The following is a 26,194-nucleotide window of genomic DNA, read 5'->3' as shown; positions in this document are numbered from 1 at the left end:
GGAATAAACTTATTGTCTTAAAGTTCTAAAAGCCAGGGGGTCTGGTTTCATGGCATACATACAGTGAGATTGCGTTGGTTTTGTAGGCCATAAGAGCAAATATTTTCCTGTCTCTTTCTAGCTGCTGGAAGCTGCCTGCATTCCTCACTTCATGGACACTCTTTATCTTAAAGGCCACACCATCTTCGCATGCCCCCCAAAATTTGGGGTCTGCTTCTCACCTCCTCTCTCGTCTCTGATTATCTTACCTTCCTGCCTTTTTTAGGGACCCCTGTGATTATATTGGGCCCACCCAGAATATCCAAGATACTCCCCCATCTCAAAGGTCTTAAGTCACTGCCAACCACGTATAGGTCACCGGTTCTGAAGAACGAGCTATGGACATACCTGAGAGCCTGTGTCTCTTTGGGAACTACAATGCCTAGTCCAGAAGTGATTTCACTAGGAACTCCTAGCTTTCCAAACTGTAGTGTCAAAGTGCCTAAGCATGGAAAAAGCTGGATTCTCTGTCCACCTTTTCTCATGAATGCTACTTGCCTTTCTAGATTTCGAAGGCTTCTATTGTGGGAATGGTGAAATTAAATCTTTGATTTGTCCATACCCATATGTACATGAGGGTCTTTTGTCCAGGAGCAGGTGCAGAAATGCATGAGTTTAGATCAAAATTTCCAGGATTTCTACTGGGTTCTTGTGTGTGTGTGCACGCATGCATGTGCGTGTTCACGTTCATACAATGTGAGGATGAAGAAATTGGATGTTAAAGGTACAACAAGAATCAAAGCCACAGGATATTGAAAGGACAACCGAGGATGACAAAATTTTGTTTTGTTTGTATATTTATACTGATAATCAAGATATGACCATACTGCTTTTTTCTGTCCTTTAGTCAACATTATGTATTTTAAAAGTTGAAAAAAATGTAATATGCAGAGGGCACTTTTTATTTAGTCAATTACTTCAGAATCAACTGAATTCTCATCTGACTCATACATGTTCTTCATTTTTAGAGTGTTTCTGTTTTGTGTATTGGGATAGTACTCCGTTTTCTTCATAAATGGATATATTAGCCTCTTTGAGTTGATTACGAGCCCTTTAGATGAAAATGAAAGTTATAGTCAGATCAAGGGATTCTGCAAGGATTTCTGGGCTATAAAACTTTATAGAATAATTTATTTCTTTCAAAGTTCTCTTTCAGAACCTCATAAAAGTTTTTCCACAATAACTATATATATATATATATGCATGTGTGTATATGCATATATATGTGTGTGTATATATATATATGTTTAAAATTTTCTCAAAATATCCACGGTTCATTGAATCCTAGTCTAATCCTCTGCCTCAGCCCTCATCATTACCATCAACAGCCCATGCTACTCGGCTCTGCCTGTCAGCAAGCATGTGGAATGGGGAGACACATTGCTTTTCATCGTACTCAACGTCTACCAGATACCTGTTATTTTTATTTTATTTCATGGCTCTTAAAATCATGCTCGATCTCATGCCCTTGGGCTTATGTTAATGCATTATGATTATTTCATTTTATCTACAGGTAATATCCTGAATCGTTTCCCGTTAAGAGAGAAAGCGCATGCTTTGTGCAAATACTGTCCTTTTATTTAGAGGAGTTACTTCAAGTCAGTGTTTATAAAGTTTCCTGAATCTCTTATTGTTAATATCAGATGCAAATCATTTGATGCTTGTTTGCTGTATTTAGTAGCTCATTCATCAAATGATATTTACTAGGTAGCAAGACAAGATGAGTAATAGCTAAGTTTCATTCATTCATTAAAAACAAAAAGACTACAGTCTGCGCTGCCCTGGGTATTGTCTTGTTTCTGGGGATGCAGCAGTGGACCAAGCATGTGTTCAGCTTTGCTGGATCTTATGTTCCCAGACCTCACACTGAGGCCTAAAGACAAGAGTGTGAATCCAGACGCCACTTTACAGCTCCTCTGTGAGCCCAAGCAAGGCATTTCACATATCTGATCCACAGTGCTGTTTTTTCATCAAGCGGAGGGAACAGTATACCGTCAGAGTTGAATAGCTCATAGATATAAGCCATGCCCTACAGAACATGGCATGGAGTAAGCCGGGCCTATTGTGGTTATTTTTGTCGTTCTGTGACACAATGCTACATCCTGAAAATACAATGGAGGAACCATGTCAATGTTTTCATGTGGAAAGTTGAGACATTATAATAAGCATATCCCCTTTCCTCACATTCTCTGTTTAGTTCCTATTTAACCCCTTCCTGCCCATATGCCATTCTGTGTCCTCCTCTGCTCACTTGTCCCCCCCCCCCCGCCCTCCCAGTGCAAGTGGGAGGGGTCTTGCCCTTTCCTGCAGACCCCGCCTATTTCTGCTTCAGTCTCTGAACCTGACTGGTCTCCTTTCCTCCTTCAAGACAGTCCCGTATCCCTGTTTCCTAGCCCAGCCCATGTCCTGGTATCACCATGGTTACGCCGCCGCTATTCTATCACACACAGATTTCTCCAGAAGTTCCTCTCTGAACCTCCTGGAGGGCTCCTAACTGGCACTGTTTATTTTAGCTACTACCCACTATTTACAATTTTCCTTACTTCGCTTTACACCTGGAAATGTTTGTCTTTTCCCCAGCTAAACCGCTGCGCTCGGTAAATTACATGAGACTTTGCTGGCCGATGAACAGTGGGCCCCAGGAATTCTATCCCCTTCCTGTGAGACCAGGAGGGTTGCCTAGTGCTGTCTAGGGGAGATGAGGATGCCTGTGTAACTTGCAGCCGGTTCTCAGGTTCGGTTGAGACTGATTTCACGAAAATGGCTGCTGCCTCTGCTGGAACTGAACGTGCCGTCTTGCAGAGATGGAAGCACCGTTCCTACCAAGCCATTCCGCTATTGCTTTTAGGGAGATCTGCAGAGCCTGAGCTCACACCACAGTCAGCATCGCAGGAGAGGACAAGCGGGTGATGGTTTGCATGCAATGCTTTGGTACTTCCGTACTCAGCTGCTGACTGGCAGATGCGGAGATACTTGGGCGAGTATGCTCGGTGTACAGAGACGGGCTGTTGTGCCACCTAAAGATTTTGGTCGGTGCTTTCTTTTCGTGTGGTTTCTAGGGAACTCTTAGACTAGTGCTGAGCTGAGTGCTCGGACACTTTGGGAAACTTGGAAGTCCGCCCGTGTCTGTATTGCTTTGTTTGCCCCCCTTTCATGACGTTGGATTTTTTTTTAAACGTTTACTTTTTCAAATTTGTTGACAACCTCATGCACATGTATAATGAATTTTAGTTGTTTCATCCCCTCCCATTCCCCTCTCTCGTTCTACGTTCCTCTGAAACCATGCTTCTTCCCCGGGTGCCCCTCCTCTGCTTTCCCGTTGCTTGTGTGTGTGTGTGTGTGTGTGTGTGTGTGTGTGTGTGTGTGTGTGTGTGTGATCCAGTGAGTTTAATTAGAATTCCAGGAGCACAGGTGGGAAGTTTTTTCCCAAAGCAGGAGGAAGTCTTCAGAGACGACACTGCAGGTGAAAGTGGTGGCATTTCCTCTCCCAGTAACCGCTGGCTTCCAGCAATCCCTCCGGGAGACCTGTGGGTCCTCCTGAGCCTCCCCTCGATCCATGTTCGTTCATGTATTGAGAGTCCTAATCTTGTTCAGGTAACAGCAGCCACACTGAATTTATGTGTACTACCCCCATATCATATCCAGAAGACAGCTTTTTGCAGCACACCTCCTCATCCTCCACCTCTTTGGATTATTTCTCGTATCAGTTTTATTCGACAGATTTGAATGAGTCCCAACATTATGATGTTAATCCCAATTTAATATAAGGCTGATAGTGCTTATTATGGCTTCACCTGTCACTTGACATCATTGTATGTTCAGATATATTGCAACAAGAGAGTTTAAATGGTTTGAATTGATACTATCTCCACCTTTTCTTTAACAGACAGCAGATAGGATCTAGTGTTGACATATATGCGCACTCTATGTGTGTATATATTCTATAGGAATGCTTGCTCGTTTACTTTCATGAAGTAACTTGCTGGCGCTCTGCATTTGCAGTCTGTCTTTGACTCTGATGGAGAAACTTCAGAATCATCCAGAAGAAAAGCACCAGACTTTGTTCTTTCACCCGATTTAAGTTGTGTTTGGTATCCATTTTTGGAGTTGTTCCTCTAAGCTTTATCTCACGCCCAGCGCTCCTTTGCCTCTTCCATGCTTTGCGTTTCTCCTTCTCCTGTAGACCCACACTGGCAGTCTCTAAGCTGTACCTCTTTTCCTCACTGAACTCCTCACTAAAGGGTTTCTTAAAAGGCTGTTTATAATCATGTCCGATATGAGCAGCTCCATGGTCATGACCCCGGAATAGCCAAGCGCTTCGCGGCTGTTGTTGCTAACATGCCTTTGCTTTCTTAAAATAGCTGATTGTATCAGCTGACCATCCTAAGCATCACAGACTAGCCTTGATTGAAGAGGTTGAATGGCTTCGTTGAAAGAATGCTTCTTTGTTCGGAATAAAGCACCCGAGAGAGAACGTTGTAAATGAGAGAGACTGTGTAAGGACTTGAGTGTGTGACAGCCTCTTCCCTTTGGAGAGGAGGAAAGAAACCCCCGGTTACTCGCACCGCAGTAATTAACAAAGCGTTTTCCTTTTCTCTCCCTCCGCGCACTGGAGAATGTTTATTTTCTTACCAGACATTCGTGAATTTTGGAGATGTTACCTGGCATAATCAAGTGGTTTATTAAAATAATGGGAAGCTTTAATAGACTACTGATGCCCTTTTCATACATGTAAAGCCTTTGTAGATAATATGCTGCACTCTGAGAATCATAGGAAATACAGCGACATAATTGATGAAAAACATATCTTAATTTCTCAGCCACTACAGAAAGACGAACTCATGACCCTCCCTGCTAGGTCTTTATTAATCTTATGTTCTCCAATAGAGCAATATCTTTTAATCATTGTATCTTAATTCCCGTGTAAAGTGATATTAAGTGGCACACTCATGTGACATTGAACAATTAATAGAGAATTTGAACTTTTTGGTGGGGAGAATCTGTTAGGTTTCAGGAAGGGAGGTGTGTGGTGGACAAGAGTTTTCCTGGGACCAGGCCATGATAGCCTACTTTCCTTGATATCCTTTGCTGCCTCAGGAACAGAGAAACATGTGTCTAAAGAGGCCACAGAGAGTTAAGTGAGCAGGTTCTAATAGCAGCATCTGACATTATAAAGCTCTGTAATTTCCAAGGCTTCTTTGTAAGCGCTATTAAATTCTAACCACATTACCTCAGGTACAAATTGGGATAGTAGACGGATTTCCTTCTTACCCTCTGTGTATTTCTTTCTACTCCCCTTCCCCTTTGTAACACGGGGAAACTGAGGCTCTGAGAGACTAAGCAGATTGGCCGAGAAGTCACTTTGTAGAAATGAGCAAACAGGAACCCGGCTACTTGTTTGGGAAGAGGAGACGTACTAGTTGGTCTGCCCCAACTTTTCTTGCTTCCTTTTCACACGAGCCTGTCTCTGATTTTCTTTCATTCCCATTCCTTCCCAGACACGGAAGACAATTACAAACGTGGTTTAGAAGTAGGAGCCTAGAGGTGCTTCCTATGGGTCATTTTTTATAAAGAAGGCCTTTCTGCATTTCCCCCTCGGAGCTTTCACTCTTTCCCACGGTGAGAATGTAGTTGGAGGCAGTTACCAACAAAGAAAATACCTCTATATTTGAAAATAATCATTGCCAGAGCAAATCCAACTGTGAGCTTCTGGAGTTTATTATCCTGTTCTGAGAGATTCCTGACAGTACACAGGTTAGTGGCTGCCCCTCCCCTAAAAAGTATCTTTTCAGATTAAAAAGAAGAAGAAGAAAACAAACATTGTTCTCAGTGGATAACTCTGGGAAGAGATAGCTTGTGGACATTTGTTTGATGTTGGTGCACTGTTGCTTGAGGCCCGTATAAAGGTTTCTATGTGCTTGAAGACTTGGTGCTAAGGACCCTCTGTGCCTTTCTGGAGCACAGACTGCTATTAGTAGTTGTCTCCAGTTTCATGTCTGCTAGCTGATTGACAGGTTTTAGGTGAATTAATTAAGCATCACTGATATAACTGTTGGATCTCCAGTACAAGCAGGAAGTAGAGCTGGTGATACACAGATAGGAGCTTTCCCGGAGGTTAAGGCACTGGTGACACTTCTTGGGGTTTGGGGAATTGAACCTAGAGCCTCAGACATCGTTGGTAAGCATTGCATCCCTGCACAGCAGCCCATCCCTAAATGTGGCACTTTCCAATTGTGCCTGTAAACTTGATATGAACTTTGATTCTCTGATTTAAAGGAAAGTTATTTCCTTTAAGGGACTTTTGAAAGAAGGAAACCATCTAATCCATTACTTCTGCAGTGCCAAATTTGATTTGACATAGAGATAAGCCATTGCATCTTAAGCTCCCCTTAGAACCTTCTTGCAATCAGGAAGCTGGCTTTGAGATGAGGCACGGCTTTTCCCCCTCTTCTCCTCCAGCAAACCGTCTGTATCTTCAAAGGCCTACTTCTAGCTTCCTGGTAAATTAATTTAACAAGAGTTTAATTGTTAATAATGTTTTAATATGTGATTTGGCTCAGGATGTTTGCATTTTTATAGATAATAATTAACTTTTCAAAGTTTTTGTCACTATTAATAAGATTTTTCAGATATGTAGAAAAAATGTGGGACTAGAGTAGGTTTTCTACTCAGCTCCCCCTGGGATAAAGCCTGGTTGGACCTGGCAGAGCCCAACACTCATTTGCCTGGTTGTAGAGACGCATCAATGCTTGCATCCTCGAGCTACCTTATCTAGTGTAACTTACACATAGAAGGCTGCACACTTGAGTGGCTTCTCTGTCTTTTCTAGTTTTATTTCGCCTTGACACAAGCTAGAGTAATTTGGAAAGAAGGACTCTCCCAACTGAGAAAATGCCTCCATGACATCTGCCTGTAGGCAAGTCTGTACTGCATTTTCTTAACTGGTGATTGATGTGGGAAGTCCTGCCCATTGTGGGTGGTTTCTTCCCTGGACAGGCAGTCCTGGTGACTGTAAGGAAGAAAGCTGAGAAAACTGGAGAGCAAGCCGGTAAGCAGCACTCCTCCATTGCCTCTGCATCAATACCCTGTCTCCAGATTCCTGCCTTGAGCTACTGTCCTGACGTCTCTAGATGATGGACTTAGAAGCTATAAGGTGAAATAAACCCTTTCCTCCCCAAGTAGATTTTGACCATGGTATTTTAACACAGCAATAGAAACTTTAATCAAGACACCCTCTGTGCCATCTCATTGTAAACATCATAAACATTATAATTGATCCTGTGCCTGCCTAGCCTCGGTTACTCACCTGACTTCTCAGTCTGAATTAGAATTAGGAAATTGTTATAACTCTCTTAGAGCAAAGGAAAGGGCCTTCCAGATTGCTGCATTGTTGCTCCGGATCCTTTGCATACCTCTCCAGAACTCAGGAGAACTTTGTTCCACTACCTGGCGTCAGATTCTCTGGGACCCAGAGGCAGCTTGGTGGTATCTTTCTCACATGTCATCTAGAGCTGTGGTTATCTGTATATTTATTTCATCTTACCGGTTAACTGGAAGCTATTAAAACTCATCTCTCAAGGGTTTTTTTTTTTTGTATCTAGCAGAATGTGGTATTTTTGTAATGGTCACATATTAATAATAGTTATGTCTACTTTTTGCGTTTCTATAGCACTGGGTAGTTAACTACCCCCCATCTCTGCCAATATTGTACAAAATAACTTCAGTGTATCTGTTAGCATCGCCTCCAAACAGATTCCCCAGGTTAGTTTCTATTAACTTCCTGAGCACACACAGAATGGTAACTGAGGAGTTTGCTCTTCCTTTGTCAGTTTCCTCCGCATCCCCACCGCCCAGCACTGGTCACACATCAGCCTACACGCTATGATTCAGCTAGGCAAATTAGCTGGGTGCATTGTCCTCCGCGGAGAGGCATGGCATACCCATGTCGGCTGACAGAGCAGGTGGCTGTCTCTTACCACCCAGGACGGCAGGCAGAAACAGCAGCAGCCCTCCGGCATCTTCCACAGATACTTACAGCCTGCTCTGGGAAATCATTTTGAGCCAGCCTCAATGTAATTACAACTCTCGATGCAAAGACCGGTTTCTTTCCAGGATGCTAAATCATGATTTCGTGATTATATTTACTGATAGTTTTATGTGTTCCTCTGTTGGTTGCTTGTGTCCCTCTCCTTTCTAAAGACAGAGACCATGGTGGATTCCTGTTCATTTCCCAAGACAAGCCCTCCCCACAGTCTCACTCCTGTCTGTAGAGTAAGAAATTGACGCTTCTCAAGTAGGCACCAATTCCTTGGCCTTAACTTCCTACATTTAAAAAAACAAGTTCAGTTCACAGATTTAAATTCACATGCAAGTTTGAGGTTGGAAATGTAGAAACAGAACATTTTAAATGACTTCCAGAGAAGAAAACACAAATGAAGGAAAACTACCTTTCTGCACCACGAGATGTCGTGCAATTTAAAAGAAATGCCAAGTTGGAGAAGTTGCACAGGGTTCCGGATGTGTTTGAGTGTGCTGTGTACATGTTTTAATGATGATATTGGTGATAAAAAGGCAGTGGTTGCCAACTGTACAACACAAGCACTGAATGTCATTTTCATTTACAAAATCCAAGGGAACTGATTTTCATTCTTTTTCAGATCAAGTGACGCAGAAAAGTTGAGTTCATAGTAAACAGAATTATTTAAAGATATGTCTGTAAGTGCAGCTAAAACATACATGAGTTATGCTCCTTCCATTGGACTTAGAACTTCACTATCTTCCCGTATCTGCCTGATTACTAAGTGTGAAAGTCATTACCCCATTGCTAGAAGGAATAACTTTAATTCAATGTCCGTAATTTTAGTGAATAAAAAGTACCCAGGTCAAGTTGTCTGATCCACATAGACATTCTATAAAGAATATCAAATATGTAAAACCTCAGTGCTGGTGTTCGAAACTTAAAGTGCTCATCCACACGTGTGGTTGGCTGCTGGGGAAGAGGAGAGAATGAGCGTCTGCAGCAGTGGGGTTGATGGAGACCATTCACTTGAACCACTCGTCTTAGCAGCTGACATCAAGGATGGGGAACCTGGTCTTCTGAAGTTCAGCTTTGTGCTTGCCTAGAAGGCTGGAGGTTAGGGTTTGACCTTGGTGACCACTGTTTGGGATGTAAACAGTACTTTATATGCAGCTCCGCCCCTCTGTTTTGCATAGGTTTTCATTAATTTTCTTTCTACATAAACGTATTTTAGGAAATTTTTTGACATGATGAAGGCTATAAATCATAATGAAACACGTTGCACTTCTAAGTCATCCTATAAACTGCTGTTTTGTGAATATAAAGTTTTCCTTAAACTAATTTACAGGGACTGGATATCCTCATACCCGTCTTTAATGTTCTTTGCAGAAAACCATGGCTATGACCTTCCATGATATCGAAGGAAAAAGAAACGCAGAGTTCTTGCGCTCCCTCTCTCTTGGCCGCTGTTCCTTCCTTAGACTTTGCCTAAGAATGGCTAGGTGATGTTTGTAATACCGTGATGTTTTGACTGGTTGTGGTCCATCCTGAAAAGTAGGAAGTGAAATGTGTCCAACCCGGGTGTACTGAATGGCGTGAGTTCTCTGTGGGATGATGGACTGTCCTCCTATATTTGAGAAGCCACCTTCTCAGCAGCTATTCCATGGCATGGGGCCTAGTTGTACACTGCCATTTTGGAAGGTTCCTGTTCTATCACAGTTGCCTGTGACAGACCTGATTGACAATTTAGCTTTCGTGAAGGAGCGAGGCTGCAGCTGTTGACATTATCCACCTCCCAAAGTCATGGCCATCAGGACATGGATACCACTGGAACTGAGAGCAAGGAGTCCTGTGATCAGAACTGCAGGCTAGATTAAGAAACAGAGAATAGGGCTGGAGAGATGGCTCAGATGCTAAGAGCACTGGCTGCTCTTCCAGAGGTCCTGAGTTCAATTCCCAGCAACCATCTGTACTGAGATCTGGCGCCCTCCTCTGGTGTGCAGGCATACATCGAGGCAGAATGTTGTATACATAATAAATAAATAAATCTTAAAAAAAAAGAAACAGAATAAACAAATGATCTAGTCTGTAGGTTGTCTTTCTTTGTTTGTTTTGTTTTGTTTTGGTCCATAGGCTATATCCAAATCTATCTATAGACCTTACTATCAGAATTTTATTGATTGAGAGTCAAAAGTAAAACTAAAAGGCTTTTGATGTGTCAGGGTGGTGGGAATGTGACAAACTGTCACTATATAGAGACGTGAAACAAAATTGCAAAGAAAAAGCTGTTAGGTTTTTTTTTTTTCTTTTTTGAGACAGGGTTTCTCTGTGGCTTTGGAGCCTGTCCTGGAACTAGCTCTGTAGACCAGGCTGGTCTCGAACTCACAGAGATCCACCTGCCTCTGCCTCCCGAGTGCTGGGATAGCCGTTAGGTTTTAAAAGGGAAACATATGCATACACATAAACACACATGTAAGCTAAGAACAAAACAAATTTCATTTTGCATAGTAGTTTTGACATAAATAAAGTGCTTTACATAATTCTATTTTTTGTCTAAGGGAATCAGAAAAGTTAATTTGGTTATTTTTGAAGTATGTGGTGACATTATAGTAGAATTGCAACTGGCAACATACATTCAAATACATCTGATTTCTAGAGATCTTCTGTGACCTTGGAACATGTACAAATTCATCTTCACAAATGCAGGTTTAATGCACATGTTTCTTTGACTTCCAGGACCCTTTAAAATACCAAAGTTATAGTAAATCAAACTGGGAGCTACCCTACATCTAAGCCACATCCCTTGGTGGCAGCCCACGTGAAAGGCCTTGCATGGAAGAAGGAAGCTTTTGCACGTTGCCCACTTGCCCTCACTCTCAAGTTCATCTATCCTGCAGGGGGGCATTCCTTCACTAGTGCTCGAACCCAATTCCCTGGAATTTCTATATAGTTTAAAGAATGGCTGAAACACTTAGCCCCTCTGACTAAACAACTATCAGAATCTTGGCCTTTTCATCTGACATTGTTGGGCTAGCTGGACCACAGTCTCTCAAAATATATATATATATACCTTCTATTAGTTCTATTCCTCTAAAGAACCCAGGATAATATGGAATATATCCAAGAGAGAGCCTGAGTCATGAGCTGATTCCCCAGAGAAACAAGCAGAACAGCTGTAGACAGTCAGAATAGGAGACCTCAGCCTGCAAGAATGGGCAGGATGGGCACCGAGCCAGGGGCAGAGGCAGTGCGGTTTGCCTGCTTGCTTGTTTGTTTTAACCTATTTGTTAAGACATAATTTACATAGCATGGAATCCATCTGTCTTGAGAGTACAATTCAGTGAGTTTTGGCAAACTGTCAGTGTTATACCAGTCTTGGAACACTATCCAGTTCTGAAACAGTACCCAGAAAATATAAATTGGCCCCATTTCCTATCACTTCGTGTCAACTTTGGCTGCTAGTTCCGGGAACCACCGACCTATCTTATTCTCTCCATAAATCTACCTTTCCTGAATATTGCTTATAATTAGAATTATCCAACATATGGCTTTGCATGCTAACTTCTTTCACCCATCATGATGCTTTTGAATTCCATGTGTCTGGTAACATCCATTAGTACTAGTTTAAAAGACCCTACCTCCTTTGCTTATCCAGTCTTCCTTGGTTGGTAGGTAGCTCGTGTTAGCTATTACACAGAAAATGCAGACGTTAGCGTCAGCCCTTGGAGACGACATCCTGAGTTTGGCTCCCAGCTCCTGTAGTTGTGCCGGGGTTGCTCGCTGTGCCACATTTCCGCATTGATCTAAGGGAAGAGAACAAACTGAGAGAATAGTTCTGCATGGATAAGTGGAATTTTATATGAGAACACACTCGGTAGTGGCTCTATCTGCTCTTGATGTTTGGTGGTAAGAATGCATATTTAAAGCCCTGAAAAAGGACGACACCAGCAGACATGCTAAAATGGAAGGAATCTCATGGGGCCTCAGATTCAGTCCTGATGCCCTAACCCTGCCCCCCCCCAAAAAAAACTGCAGGCAACCAGGGAGGGCTGACTGTGGGAAAAATAGTCTTCCTCAGAGCAGACAATTTAGCTATTCAGTACCAAGTGGTCAGCTCTGAAGTCATATACATATGTATAACATATACATACAAATAGCATTGTACAGACCAAGCAGGTTGAATTTACATACTTAAGAATGTCTACAATTAAAGATAAAGAAGCCATGAATTTGAGAGAGCAAGGAGGGTGTCTGGGAGGGGTTGGAGGGAAGGGAAGAAATGATGCAATTATTATATTTCAATTTAAAAAATAAAAATATTTTAAAATAAAAGAATGTTGCATGACTGGTAACAAAACAATAATCCTGCAAACCTCCTCAGAGTCAGGGTCAGGGCGGGGCACAGACATGAAGAGCAGGAAGGTCCTGTAGCCGCCTTCCCTGTAGGGGAGGTAGGATTTAAACAAAGATGGAGGTCAAGGGAGCAGTAAGCCAGAACTGATATTTCAAAGGCCGTACAGAATGGGCTACTGGGGACCACAATTAGGAGCGTAAAGGTGGGGATTTGCTTCCTGGAAGTCAGCAAGGCCAGAACTGACCCTTTAGCTGTCTCCCGTTCCTTCCCCTAGGACTCTGTCTGGCTACACACAGGCCAGATTTTAGAGTTAGAAACCACTTCACAGAACACTGCAGGCTTTAATTATTTACCCCTTTAGCAAGAAGCCCTACTCTCTTGGGTGGGTTTTAGAAAAATCTACTCTGCCTGTCTCCTTTGGCAGTCCTGCCCTGATTAACCCGAGCTGGCAGATCAACAAGCTTTTAGAGCAGCGGGAAGCTGCGCTGTGCTCACTCATTCAGTAGGAGAAAGAGTGTGTTTTTACTCTACTACCCGCTATGTTCCACATGTGCGAACAAGGAACCGTGTGAGATTCCATTTGCTGTAGGATTCTGCTTGTTTGGAGCACACAACATGTATGTTATAGGGAAATAGTGAATGCATGGGTTATTCATTTGTTTTCACGTTGATCTAGCATCGCTCAAAATGCTCTTGAGTGTCTGATCTGCTAGAAACTCTAGCTGTAACTCCTGACGGTACTCATACATCCATTTCCTGTATCATCGCTCCCTTCTTTTTACATCTTCAGATTAGATAGATAGATAGATAGATAGATAGATAGATAGATAGATGATAGATAGATAGATAGATAGATAGATAGATAGATAGATAGATGATAGATAGATAGATAGATAGATAGATAGATAGATAGATAGATAGATAGATAGATAGAGATATAGGTATAGATATATGATCAGCCAGGAAGCCACACCCATGAAATCTCAACAACCTAACTGCCTAAACAAAACATGAACAGAGAACTAGGGCCCAGGGCTGAGGCCCCTGATTCACCAGTCCCAAGTGGTGAGCCCCAGAAATATGTCCATGCAGGCAACACTGAACGAGCTCATTAGGTTGTATTTATTTATATGTGTGTGTAACCACAGTGGTTGAAGAAGAGGAAGCCATGAGTTTGGGAGAGAGCTGGGGGAGGGGCAGATGCGGAAGGGGCACAAAGGAGGAGAGGGAAGGAGAAAACGAAGTGATTATGTTTTAACTAATGTTTTAAAGCAACAATAAAAAAGAAAGTGTTTTTAATATAGATTTAAAACATGAGCATGGCTGCAAAAGATAAATTTATTGTCAAAACGTTGGCAATATGATAGATATTTTGTAATAATTCTTTTTGTTATTCATTGATATACGTTTTATCCTTTGTACTAAAAGGGAAGTGTATTACAATACAGGTGTACAGGTATATATATATATATATATACATCCTGTATATATATACATCCTGTAGCCATACGTTTGTGTCAGGTTTCAGATGGTACCAGGAAGGGCCCTGTTACCCTCAGCTCCCATCTGCACTAATTCTTTCTTTACTACTATATGATTTGAAGTAGGGACCTGTATGCTGTTAGTAACAGCCCACTTCCTGGTGTTGGGAGCTGTTAGTATCCTGCCTGTTGGCCTGCTCTGTGTTACTGACAGTCTTAAGAAGACTTAGGCCCTGGAAACTCACAGCCCATTGGAACCTTCTCTGCATTTCCTATCCAACCTGTTCCTCTCTGCCTCACTAACCCCTCCCTTCCCTAGCTCACCTACAGAAGGTACACACTATGACCTTAATGAGATTTTCTTAGAGACACTCTAGCAGGATGACCTTGAAATACAAATCACCTTTTGATAGAAGCTAGAAGCACAGATTTAAGATGCGAATAGATGGACTTAGAGTCATCGTCTGTCGAGAATCAGCTTTGTAAACTGTCGGTCCCCTAGAGGGGGGACTGTAAATATTCATACTCACGTGAGATATTCTTGTTCTTTAATAAATCTTTAAGGAATGTCCATCTGGTCATTTGTACAATTACAGGTAAAATTTCTTTGACTTGATCTCCCCAATTTAGTGACGGGATCATTTTTCTGATAACGGAGCAGGAATTCACTAGATCCTTAGAAACAAGAGTGAGCTGTTACCCATGGAAACCCTGAGCATCAACAACTCCTTATGTCTGTCTGGACACCCTCAGTAGCCCATGAATTCATGTGCCTTTCTTGCTTAGAGCACCCCTGCCATGGATCCTCACTGTCTCACTGAATTTTATTCTGAGCAGTCCTGGAGCGATTTGTAAAATGTATGCTGTAGGGTAGTCACAATTGCATGTGGTTACAAACAGATCTGGATGCCTAAAGTTAAAAAAAGCAAGGGAGTCTGTCCTTGACATGACCTACTGCTCAGCCACTTAAGAAGAATGAAGCCTTGCTCTATCATCTTGTCTTCTCCACATGCAATGGGACACAGCTGCCCAGGAACCACATTCTGATGAGGTAGAGTTTTGTAGCCACTGGCATTGAGATATAGTGAGTCATAAAAGTTAATTAGGAATTACTTGTTGGATGACACATGACAACTGCTAAACACTGCATTGCAAGTCATTCTTTAACATGTGCCTTGTGTCACATGTCTGTCCATCTACTCCTGACGATTGCCCCATTTCCTTCCCATTCCCACCCATAGAAACACTTGTTACCGTCTTCAGTTTCAGGCCAGGAGGTACATTTGCTGGGCCACTGGTTCCAGACTGTGTGAGAATCATGGAGACTGTGTCCCATCTGTGTGTGTGAGCACAGCTGCCAAAGAGCTAGTCCTGGGCAGAAGATTTAAGATACAAAATTCTCCTTCCGATAGGGAAGATCCAATTAGGAATTAGACCCTTAAAGGATATATTATGGCTAAGTCAACATGTTTTAGGGACAAGAGCCTTGGTAGGTAGAGACCGGAAAGAAGTTCAGAAAGATTATGAAAAGTCAGTTTGGATGGAGGAGAAGATATGGTTGTGGCTTAAAGAAGGAGGAAAAATAGACATCACTGTGTTCATTAAATAGAATGAAATTTGTATGGTCACCCCAAGGGACAGTCACAGACTAGTGACAATCTTAACTCTCTCCATTCTGATTGTCACTTTGTGCTGTCTCCATGTACTGCAGTGGACGCTAATTCTGCAGAATTTGAGGGAAGCGTCTGGAGGCAATGCTGGATTTGTGTCCTCATTTTATCTTTTACCAGTGGTGTGGCTGGCACCAAACACTCTGTTGCCAACAAAGGGTCCCAATAGAGAGCTATTAATGGTGTCTGTCCAAGTGTCTGCATCCTTCGTGGAGAGTATAGGATTCAAGTTGTAGTTCTGTCAACTACACTAGTGCCCTTCCCTTCTCCGCTGTCCTCAGTCCTGCTTCCTTATTGCTGGGAGTTCTTGCTTTACCTTAAAGAGTAAATAAATAAGAAACCCAGCCAGGCGTTGGTGGCGCACGCCTTTAATCCCAGCACTCAGGAGGCAGAGGCAGAGGCAGGCAGATCTCTGTGAGTTCGAGACCAGCCTGGTCTATGAGAGCTAATTCCAGGACAGGCTCCAAAGCTATAGAGAAACCCTGTCTCGAAAAATCAAAAAGAAAAAAAAAAAGAAAGCAAGAAATTCAATTTTTGCTACTTTAGCACTACATAACTAAAGGCACAGACGTAATTTTTGACTTAACGATTTTTAATGAGGATTCATCATTTAAGATTCTATAAAAATATTATTAGTTATATATTTCATTATCAAAACAGTATTGTCTGTAACAATGAATTTAATGTTTTGCTTCTTCATTCCCTGTTTTTACCAATACAATCTCAGAATTCAACCCTTGGTTGTTGTTAAATATTTTATATTGTCCCTTAAGAACAATAGCTTTAATTGGTTGATGAAATTTAGGGAAATTATGCATATTTCTAAGTTTATGCATCCTATTTTATTTTAAAACTATATTCTTTGAGTTCTTAATTTATATTTGGTGTTTTGGTGGGTTGAAAATGACCTGAGTTACTTTTTTAAAAAAAAAACTTTAATAGTGTATTTTATTTAGCTACAGATTTACAAAAATCTTACATTTGCCAAGATGCAATAACTATTGTAAATGAGATTTTTATCTTGCACATGTGTTTATTTTACACACAGAACAGCACACTTACCATTTAATGAAGGCTGCAGAGTAGCACAGTTTCACAGCCTTTGATTAGGAGAATATTTTTAAAGTTGCTTAACCAATGAAAGGCACCTTACCTGGCTGTGATTTTCTTCAACCATCTTTATCATTGGCTGGTGTGAAGGAGAAATTAAAGATCGTGTGGACATTTGTGCCCCTGATGGTGACTTGTTTTTATCTGATTTGTTTGTGTGTTGATATGTTTTGTTTTCTTTCCTGAATACAGAAGGATTCTTCTTCATTTTTACTCTAGGATTCAAATTTAGTTCTGGATGTGGCTTTGAATTGGTCTTGTTTAGAACATAATTTGATTCTTTATTTCTTAGTTTATTCTTTTCAAATGTGTCGTTGATGATTATTTCTATGTCAGTTTTTTACTTATAGTTCCTTAGAAACCAATATAATTAGATTATTATTTTCCTGACCCCTGGATCTATAGTCCTTTTTTCTCTGTTGATCTCTTGGGATTGTTCACCACCTGTTTCTGTGATTGGATTTCTTCTATGCATATCTTGTTTCAAATTAATTAATTTTTGTATTTAACGTTTCTATACAGTATATTTTGATCATGTTCTTCCCCCTCCCCCGGCTCTCCCAGGGCTTCCCCACCAATACAGCTTCTTGTTCTTTCTCTCTATCCTCACCCCTTTCCTCACGCGCAGGTAGTAATTCCCGGCTCTGTCTTCAGAGTCTGCACAACTGTTCTTTGGTTTTCTTCATCTATAATCTCTTTTTAGTCCCGCTGCTCTTAAAAATTGATTTATACCTTTGTCTTTCTGGGTTTTTTTTTTTTTTTAGAAATCTTGTCTTCTTCATCACATTGAGAATGTGAAATATTTTCTGGAAAATGACTTCTGATTTTTGTAGGAAGTCGCCTTGAAGAGTGTGCTGTGGTTATTTAGCATGCTGTTTGCTTGCTACACTCAGTCCCATTTGATAGATTCATGCCGGTTATTTAGCTGTTATTGTTGTTGCTTAATTGCAAAAGATCTCTCCAGATCTGCTCAAGGAGAAGATGCTCTTGGTCCTATTCTCTGTCCCTTTGTTTCTTAGTAAAAATTCTCTTTGAAGTCTTTGATGAAGTAGTGAGTTAATATTTGTAGGCTTTTACATGTTTTCAGTGGAATGAGAGATTTTCAAAGAAATTAGCTATCTCCAATGCCTTGTTCATACACACACACACACATACACACACACACACACACACACACACGCTATGGTAGCGCTCCAATTCCTGGCATGCAACACTTTCAAAAATCATCTTGTCTCAGAATCTTGATTGCATCTGAAACCACCAGGGTACAGAACACTTCCCCTTCTTTCTAGCTGTAAGAGGAAGTAGCAGTCACAAACTGTTTCTGGGCAAGATGACCAACAGCGAGGTAACCCAGACCCAGAAAGATGAACATGGTATGTACTCACTCATAAGTGGAAACTGGCTGTAAAGCAAAGAATATTGAGACTATAGCTCATGATCCTAGAGAAGCTAAGTAACAAGGTGAGCCCTAAGAAAAACATAGATAGATCCACCAGACAAGATCACCTGACAAAATTGGGAGCATGGGGGTCAGGGGAGAAGGAAGGGTGGAAGGGACAGAGGAGGGGAGAAGGGGAGGAGGAGAACTTGAGGGAACAGGATAATTAAGGTGGAGAAAGGACAGAGAGGAGAGCAAGGAAAGAGATATATTGATTGAAGGAGCCATTATGGGGCTAGCAAGAAACTTGATACTAGAGAAATTCCCAGGAACCCACAAGGATGACCCCAACTAAGACCCTAAACAATAGTGGCGAGGGTGCCCCGATTAGCCTTGCCCTGTAGTCAGATTGATGAATATCTTAAATGCCACCATAGAACCTTCATCCAGCAACTGATGGAAACAGAGGCAGAGACCTTTAGTGGAGCACTGGGCTGAGCTCCCAAAGTTCAGTTGAAGAGTAGGAGGAGTGAGAATATGAACAAAGAGGTCAAGATCATGATGGGGACACCCACTGAAACAGTTTACTTGAGCAAATGGGAGCTCGCCAACTCCAGCTGGACAGGGAAGTGATCAGCAGAGGACCAAACTAGTCCCTCTGAATGTGGGTGACAGTTGCATGGCTGGGGCAGACTGTGGGGCCACTGGCAGTGGCACCCGGATTTATCCCTTCTGCTGGTACTGGCTTTTGGGAACCTGTTCTCTTTGGATGGATACCTTGCTCAGCCAAGATAGAGTAGGGAGGGCCTTGGACCTTCCCCCAAAGGATATGCCTCACCCTCTCTGAGGAGTGGATGGGGGGTGGAGTTGGTATGTAAAATGAAAAAAAAAAGATTGTTTTTAAAAAAAAAGTAAAGAAATTATTTTTAGAAAAGAGTGTGGAAGGGGGGTACAAACAGAAAGATATTTTACTGCTTCTCTAAAGAGCCATAATTTGTTTAATGTTATCTCTATTTCTCTATTACCTTAAAAAAAAGTGTCTGTGCGTGGCACTCGTGCAAACACATGTTTGTGTTTAGGGGGTTGGAGCAGGGGACAAACTCAGGGATGCTGTCTCTTTGAGGTAGAATTTCTCCTCGACTTGGAGCTGATGAATCAGACTAGATCAAACTAGACCATCAAGATCCAGACATCTCCGGTTTTCAGTTTTGTTGGGAGGTTTATTCCATTGCTTTTGCCTTCCCAGCACTGGGGTCACAAACACAGAACACCATGCCCAGATTTTTTTTCATGGGTTCTGGGTGTTAAGCACAGGTCCCCATAATTTTAGGCAAGTACTTTACTAACTGAGGTATCACCTTAAGCCCGCTAACCCCCTTTTTAAGCACAGGTCCCCATAATTTTAGGCAAGTACTTTACTAACTGAGGTATCACCTTAGGCCCTCTAAAACCCCTTTTAAAATCCAATTTTATTCTCTTGCTGTTATAAGAATCCTTCCCTGCTCCTAGCAGGAGAATGGAAGTCATGTCTTCCTATTGTGGTCGCTTTCCTTATCTCCTCTGAGAGATATTCTGTTGAAAGTCTTGGGAACAATAAACAAGCTTGAAGCAATTATTTAAAACGGTAGCTTATATGAAACTCCATAGATAGAGTATTTTTTTCATGTTGCAAAATGTTTGCAAATTTTGCTTCCTGCAGATATTTTGTGGAAATAAGAAGTCTGCCTTGTAAATATTCATTGCAACTTGTTATTCAAATAGGGTAGGCATCGGTGTTCCTGTAATAGAGCCCGTGTCTTAGGAAAACTGGGTCATGTTAGTGATAGAATAAAATGCAGACACATAAATGATGATAAGAATTCCAATGACTTCTATAAAATTTTTATTGTACATAAGCTGTCCGATCATTGCCTGCTAACAATGGTCAGAATTGAGACAGCTGTTATAAATCATTCACTAGAGCAGTTGGAGATTTAGTTGTCTGCAGAGGCCAGAAAAACAAGCAAATTCTTGAGGTACACTGGCTCAGTGTAACAGGGAAAGAAAGGGACTGAAATAAATGTCTCTCTAAAGATGACCAAATCCTTGGTTTACCATTATGGAATAAACTTATTCTTCCCTGAGGTAGAGCTGAGGTCCAGGGATATTAGCAGATTTGCCCCAGGTGAAAAGATTCTGTGTTGTTCACCAAAGCAAACTAATCTTCAGGGTCCATTCAAGATAAAATGGGGGATTATCTAACACTTATTTGGAATTCAATATGGTGATCGCAAAGCATTAGGTCAGGCTGAACCTTGTGTAACTGAACATGGCCCATGTCAGTCTTGGTTTTAGGTTCTGATGTAGAATTTGTTCCCAAGATGGAAAGAAACACAGAGGCAGACGTTCATCCGTAGCCACCAAGGAAACTGGTTGTGACTGTGGGTGAAGTCCGTTTTCTCTGTTCACACTGTGTGCATGCGCCGTCCGTTCTTACAGGAGGATGTCCACATGAGGCTAGAGTCTGTGCTTTTCAGGTTTGTTGCGAGACTTTTTGAATTCATCCTCCTCCTGTCGGTTTTTGTTGTTCCTTCCTGAATTCAGGTTTTTGTGAGTTACTTGTTGAAGACTTTCAACTCTGAAGTTCAAAGTTCTTCTCTAAATGAATTCTGCCTTAGATTTCAGAACATTGGAGAGTGGACCAGCCCAGAAATGTCTCTCTCTGTGGAGTCCGGGGGATGCTTGTGTCTGTTGGTGGTCAAAGCCAGTCATCAGAGGTTTCCTAGCACCTTAGCACTCTTCCTCCCCTGAATGTAATTCTTCCTTCTTTCAGACAATTTTATGTATCACTTTAATCATCTCCTATAATCTGTCACTTGCTTTACTTAAAAACTTTTAGATTCTTTGCAAACAGTTTGTCTTCCGATGGTATGAAGGTGTCTATTTCTTCTTGGATGTTCATCTACAAGCTCTCATCCAAGGTTCCACCAACCTGGTAACCTGATGAATACAGCTGAGTGAATCCCAGCCAGTTTTTAAAAGCATGGTATTCACATTCAGAGAGTACAAGGAAGGCCAGAGAGGTGGTTCCAGAAAAAAGGTGCTTATGGCACAAACTCATCTGACCGAGTTTCGACACTGGAGCCATACACACACATAGTGCACACATGACCAGAGATACAAACACATGTACACACATGTGTGCCCATGTGTGCCTGAACCTGCACACACACACTTTACTTTCTGCATGCAAGAAGTAAATTTGGGTGTTGAGTACTAGGGTAGGATGCTTTTTGTAAATAAAAACTTAAATACCTTCATTTGATGAACCTCATCCCTCCATGTGGGTTCAATCAGAGAAAATTGAAAAGTTGGGAAGGAAGAAAGGCAGCTGGGCAAGTTTGATAACTTAGAGAAAGAAAGGTTGTGAATAATGGCTAATAATTATTTCCTAAAGCCATACACAGGGCTGTTGATGCTCGGCCTGTGACTTTCACCAAATCCATTCCTTGGTTTAAAGGGACAGAAAACTTAATAACTTTTTCCTCACATTTCGGGTATACTGTGAAATATGTAAACTGATTGCCTTAATTTCTTTAATCTTCTACAGGTGGAGATTTTCCTTTTCCCTGTATGTATTTAGCTACGGAGTCCGGTTCTTGAAACAGGTAGGCACTGTCAAATTATTTCATATAATTCTTATGTGCTCATAGGCCTACATCTAATTTTTAATACATAACAATATTTTAAATACTTTAACAACTTTCCTAAGAATGACTTGAACATTTAAATTTGATTTATAAAAACGTTCACATAAAACTCATCTAGACATGTGTCTGAAATGCTCTGAGAAACGGTTTGTTTCTCGGCGAGGATGTGGCGTCTTCAGTGTGCTCTGTCTAGTGACTGCTTTATTTGCAGTAGAACTTGTAACATCAGTTGATTCTGTGAAAGAGGCTAGCACTTCAGCGTTTGCCTGTCACATGATCTGAGAACTCAGGGGGCTGCAGTGGGTGCTATCACTGTAACCCCCCTCCAGCAGAGATTGCTGGTTTAGAGTCTCGCACATTACATAGCAGGGTGGCACCAACCGCTGGTGCTAACAGCTGCATGAACTAGTAGGACCCATTGCTGTATGGAAATCCTTTATCAGGCACAGTCTCCTTCTGCCTGATCGTCGCCACTCTTACTGGTGTTACTGATAAATCGGGGTGCTTAAGTTCAAGACTCAAAAAGATCTATCTTCTCATGTTTGTTTGCGTTAACAATGGTAGCTTGGTATAAAATGGGAAGTTAATTTTAAAAGTACCTCATACTGTTAACCTCTAAAGTAGTATCAGTGTTTTTTTTTAATTATAAAAGATCTCTAAAATAGAATATAGGCCTAGTAGCATAAGTTCCTAGGAAAGCTTATAAATATTGATGTGACATTTTCAAATCTGTTTTGTTTTTTAAGTCTGAGTTATCAGATACTGTCTGCTGATGGAATCGCTCCTATAAAAAGTGGTCCCTCCCCCCTGTTAAAGCCCCCTAGGATACTCTTTTCAATGCTTGCCATCTCCTCGGGTGACTGTGCTTGCTGGTTGGCTTCTTTTCACTTAATAAGAACGTACGGTCTGGGGCCTTCGGAGTAAATTTAGATGGATGAACTTCGCACTCACAGAGGAGAAATCTGCAGCTGGAGTGAACAGGCGTGGCAGAAAATGCTTCGTCTGAACCCTTATATTTGTGTTCTCAGACTTAGCGAGGAAAGTGGAATGAGCATAGGCATTTTATGCTTCCTCGGAGAAGATAGCTGTAGAGAGAGCTGGAGGTGCTGTGGCAGATTCGCCCCTCATGGAATGTCAAGCTGCTGACAGTCCCACGGTTTGGAGGTTCAGGCTTGCTTCTGCGCTTGACGAGGTTTTGATGGTATAGGGACGAGATGATGGGAGCCGGGACCACCCTTGTTCTGTCCCCTCCTTTTGTTGGATAGTTTCAAGCAGAGGTTTTGATGGTGTAGGGACGAGATGGTGGGAGCCAGGACCACCCTTGTCCTGTCCCCTCGTTTTGTTGGATAGTTTCCATTGTCCCCCACATGGTAAGTGTGGCCATCTGATACCAGAACAGGAAGCACGTTGACATAGATCTAATTCATTCTAGTTCATTCTGCCCCTACACAGACTGAATGGCCTGAGAATACCTTTTGTCCAGGCTGACCGGATCGAGAGTGGAAGGCCAATGGACCATGACAAGGCTATAAAGAAACTTGTCAATAGAATGTTTGCTTGGGATCTTTTTTTTCCTGAAATGTCACCATTTTAGACTAGTTTCCTTTCAGGACATAACAAATGCTTTAAAGACGGCGAAAGACCAAGACATGCTCCGGCCGAGTAAACTTGTATTGAAATTCTTTCTTTAGTGCTTTCTGAACAGCCTTCGTTCAGATGAACTGTTCAGTTTAGCTGCTATCGTGGGAGACAGAGTTGTGTGTTGGATCCATGTTGTCAAAATACCCTGTGCAGAACTGTGCAAATGCCTTGTCAACCCCGTTTCATGGTCACGAAAGTACAAATTCAGAGAAGGTCGGTAATGTTCTGAAAGTCACATTAAAGTGTACTCACGGTGAACCTCAAATTCAGTGCACACCGCTGTGTCATACTCCTGGCCTCTCACTTTCCCGGGCTGCACAGTTCCCACACGACTTCTTCCTTTGGTCAAGTCAACTAAATTGACTAAACCAAGTCCTTATTCCAGTATAAATAACTTAAAAGCTTAAATATTTTAAATAGTTTTATGAACTTGGAAAAGACGGTATTATTTACTTGTCTCCAACCAAGAGGAAAAAAATGTGGATGCAACCGCAAAATTAAGATGAAAATTTCATAATGTTGTAAATATTTTAACATAGAGTCAATACATTTTACTAAAATAGCCCAAGTTCACCTTTGTGTTCAAATTTTTCCAGATAGTGTAGTAGGAAAATTCTCAGAATCACTGAGCAATGAACTAATTTTCATTCCAGTATCAAAAGCGTGGACTATTCCCTGGCTTGTAGAAAAATGCTTGGCAATCTACACTGTCCTGTTTCCCTCCATCCTTCCGTAGATCAGACAGATCAGCTGTAGCTTATCTTCTAGGGACACTGAGTCCTCTCTGGTCTAAAATTACAGACATCTAAGTAGACTGCTGTGTTCGGCTATTGCTATGATGAGAAATGCCTAAGTAGTTTGACGTAAGCCCAAGTCTGGCTGTTTCCTGATCTTTAGGTGCTGTCCATGGGTAGGTCCACTCACACGTGACTGGCAGGGACAAATGCCTTTGTAAAAGGAGGTTCTGAGTTACCTGGGCTGCCCCCAAAGTCCTGCAGCCAACTCACACAAATTGGCATGCTGTCTAGGGTCCTGAAATAAACCAAACCAGTGCCCAGCGTGAGTATACATTTGTAATCCCATCACTGAGGAGGCTGAGGCAAGAGGATGGAGCGCTAATATCCTGTCTGGACTATTGGTTTTGTTTGTTTGTTTGGTTTAGATTTGGTCACTTTTAGATGAAAATTTCTATTTGGCTGAATATTAAAAATATTTTTAAAGTCCATGTCTTAAATATAACATCACAGGAATCACACACACACACACACACACACACACACACACACACACACATGCAGACGCACGCACATTTTACTAAGATAAAGATAAAAAGAATTTCCTAGAATCTATAAGTTAGGCTAGTTTGTTTCTGGCTTGCAACCATTTAATGTCATTTTTATATCATGATCCGTTTTGTAAGCATGCATGCATATAACCAAAAGAAAAACTGTTGAACAAATAACTATATCTAATTTCTGTTATCAAAGCCTGATAAAGGACAGAAAACACAAGAAGTATGTTAGGAGTTACTATTAATACTTAACAACAACAACAACGATTGCTCATGGGGAGCCACTGAGACTGTGTAAATCAAAGCACCTGAATGGCCAGGAACTAACGCCACCATGCAATGAGAAGCTTGCAGCCTGGATGTGAATCACTGCTCCTTTTTGAGGCCATCTGCCTTTGCAAGCAGTGTAGCTAGTGATGTTAATTAGTGTATACACTGGTGTAAACACCTTTGCCATTGTGAATCAATAGCAAACATCTCAAGGACTGGCCTTCCCTTAGTACTACCCTGGAGGTAGTGATGACAAGAAAGCACTAATACTCAGTGTCAAGGAATTTGGGAAAGGAACTGAAAAGTACATGGAGCCCTGTAAACTTTCTGAGGAGGAGATGCTGGCTAGCTGGTGTCCCGGAGAGGAAAGCTGGCCCTGTTGTTTCCATGGGGTAAAGGTGTGTTACTGGCAAGATAGTAAAAACTGTAAGAAAAACAGAATAGACCAAATTCCATCTCCCCCTGCAGCTTCCCAGTGCCATAATGTTTCTGAGAGATCAGACTGGGCAAGACACTGGCACAGTGGAGCCAGCCGAAGTGTGGTTTGCAGAATCCAGCTCCGAGCTGAGAACAGTATCTGGGTAACGAGTCTAACCTCCCAATGTTGCCCCTTTATGTCTTGTGCTCCGCTAATACACTGTATTTTATTATTATGGGGAATGTCTCAGTCAATAAAACGCTTGTCACATAAGTGTGAGGACCTGAGTTTGGATCCTCAGCTCCCATGTGGAAATCTAGACATGCATGATGCTGCACCCTTGCAATCCCAGCACTGGAGAGACAGAAACGGTAGGATCCGTAGAGCTCGCTGGTCAGCTAGCCTTGTCAAATCCATAAGTTCCAGGTTCTTCCAAGTGGGAGACCTTGTCTTAAAATAAAATATGGAGGACAGAAGACACCTGACATTGAGAACCGCCCTCCACATACATATAGACATGTGTGCTGACGCACCTGCACACAGTCATGAGCATGAACACAAGCATACAGCACACACCAAAATGCCTGCTGGCTACTCTCTATTATATCAACTTGATGACTAACCTCTAACCCATGCAGTTGAAAAGTAGTCCTCCAGACTCTTCTTGTTGCCCATGCCCTTGAATTTCTTGAATCTGACTCGAACCATGGCCCTGCCTTTCTTGGTACATATGGCCATAGCCTATGATGCTGGTCTAGTGTTTCCAATTGTTATCTTTTGCTGATTGGTCAACTTACAATGCTTCTGAAATAGAATTGTCACCTGTTTGTCTA

At 41.8% G+C, this 26,194-nt stretch overlaps 1 protein-coding gene across 2 annotated transcripts in view; it reads left to right on the top strand.

Annotated features, from left to right (window-relative positions):
• Positions 1–26,194, top strand: part of Cers6 (ceramide synthase 6) — a 237,699-nt gene that overhangs the window by 109,169 nt on the left and 102,336 nt on the right. For both annotated transcript variants that reach the window (XM_075984978.1, XM_075984977.1), the window contains exon 4: positions 21,642–21,699. In XM_075984978.1, the coding sequence (XP_075841093.1) occupies positions 21,642–21,699 (58 nt within the window). The remainder of the gene's footprint in view (positions 1–21,641; positions 21,700–26,194) is intronic.

Source organism: Microtus pennsylvanicus, chromosome 9, assembly GCF_037038515.1.
Source record: "Microtus pennsylvanicus isolate mMicPen1 chromosome 9, mMicPen1.hap1, whole genome shotgun sequence".
In the NCBI taxonomy this organism is placed as follows: Eukaryota; Metazoa; Chordata; class Mammalia; order Rodentia; family Cricetidae; genus Microtus; species Microtus pennsylvanicus.
This window is presented reverse-complemented; position numbering and strand designations above follow the sequence as displayed.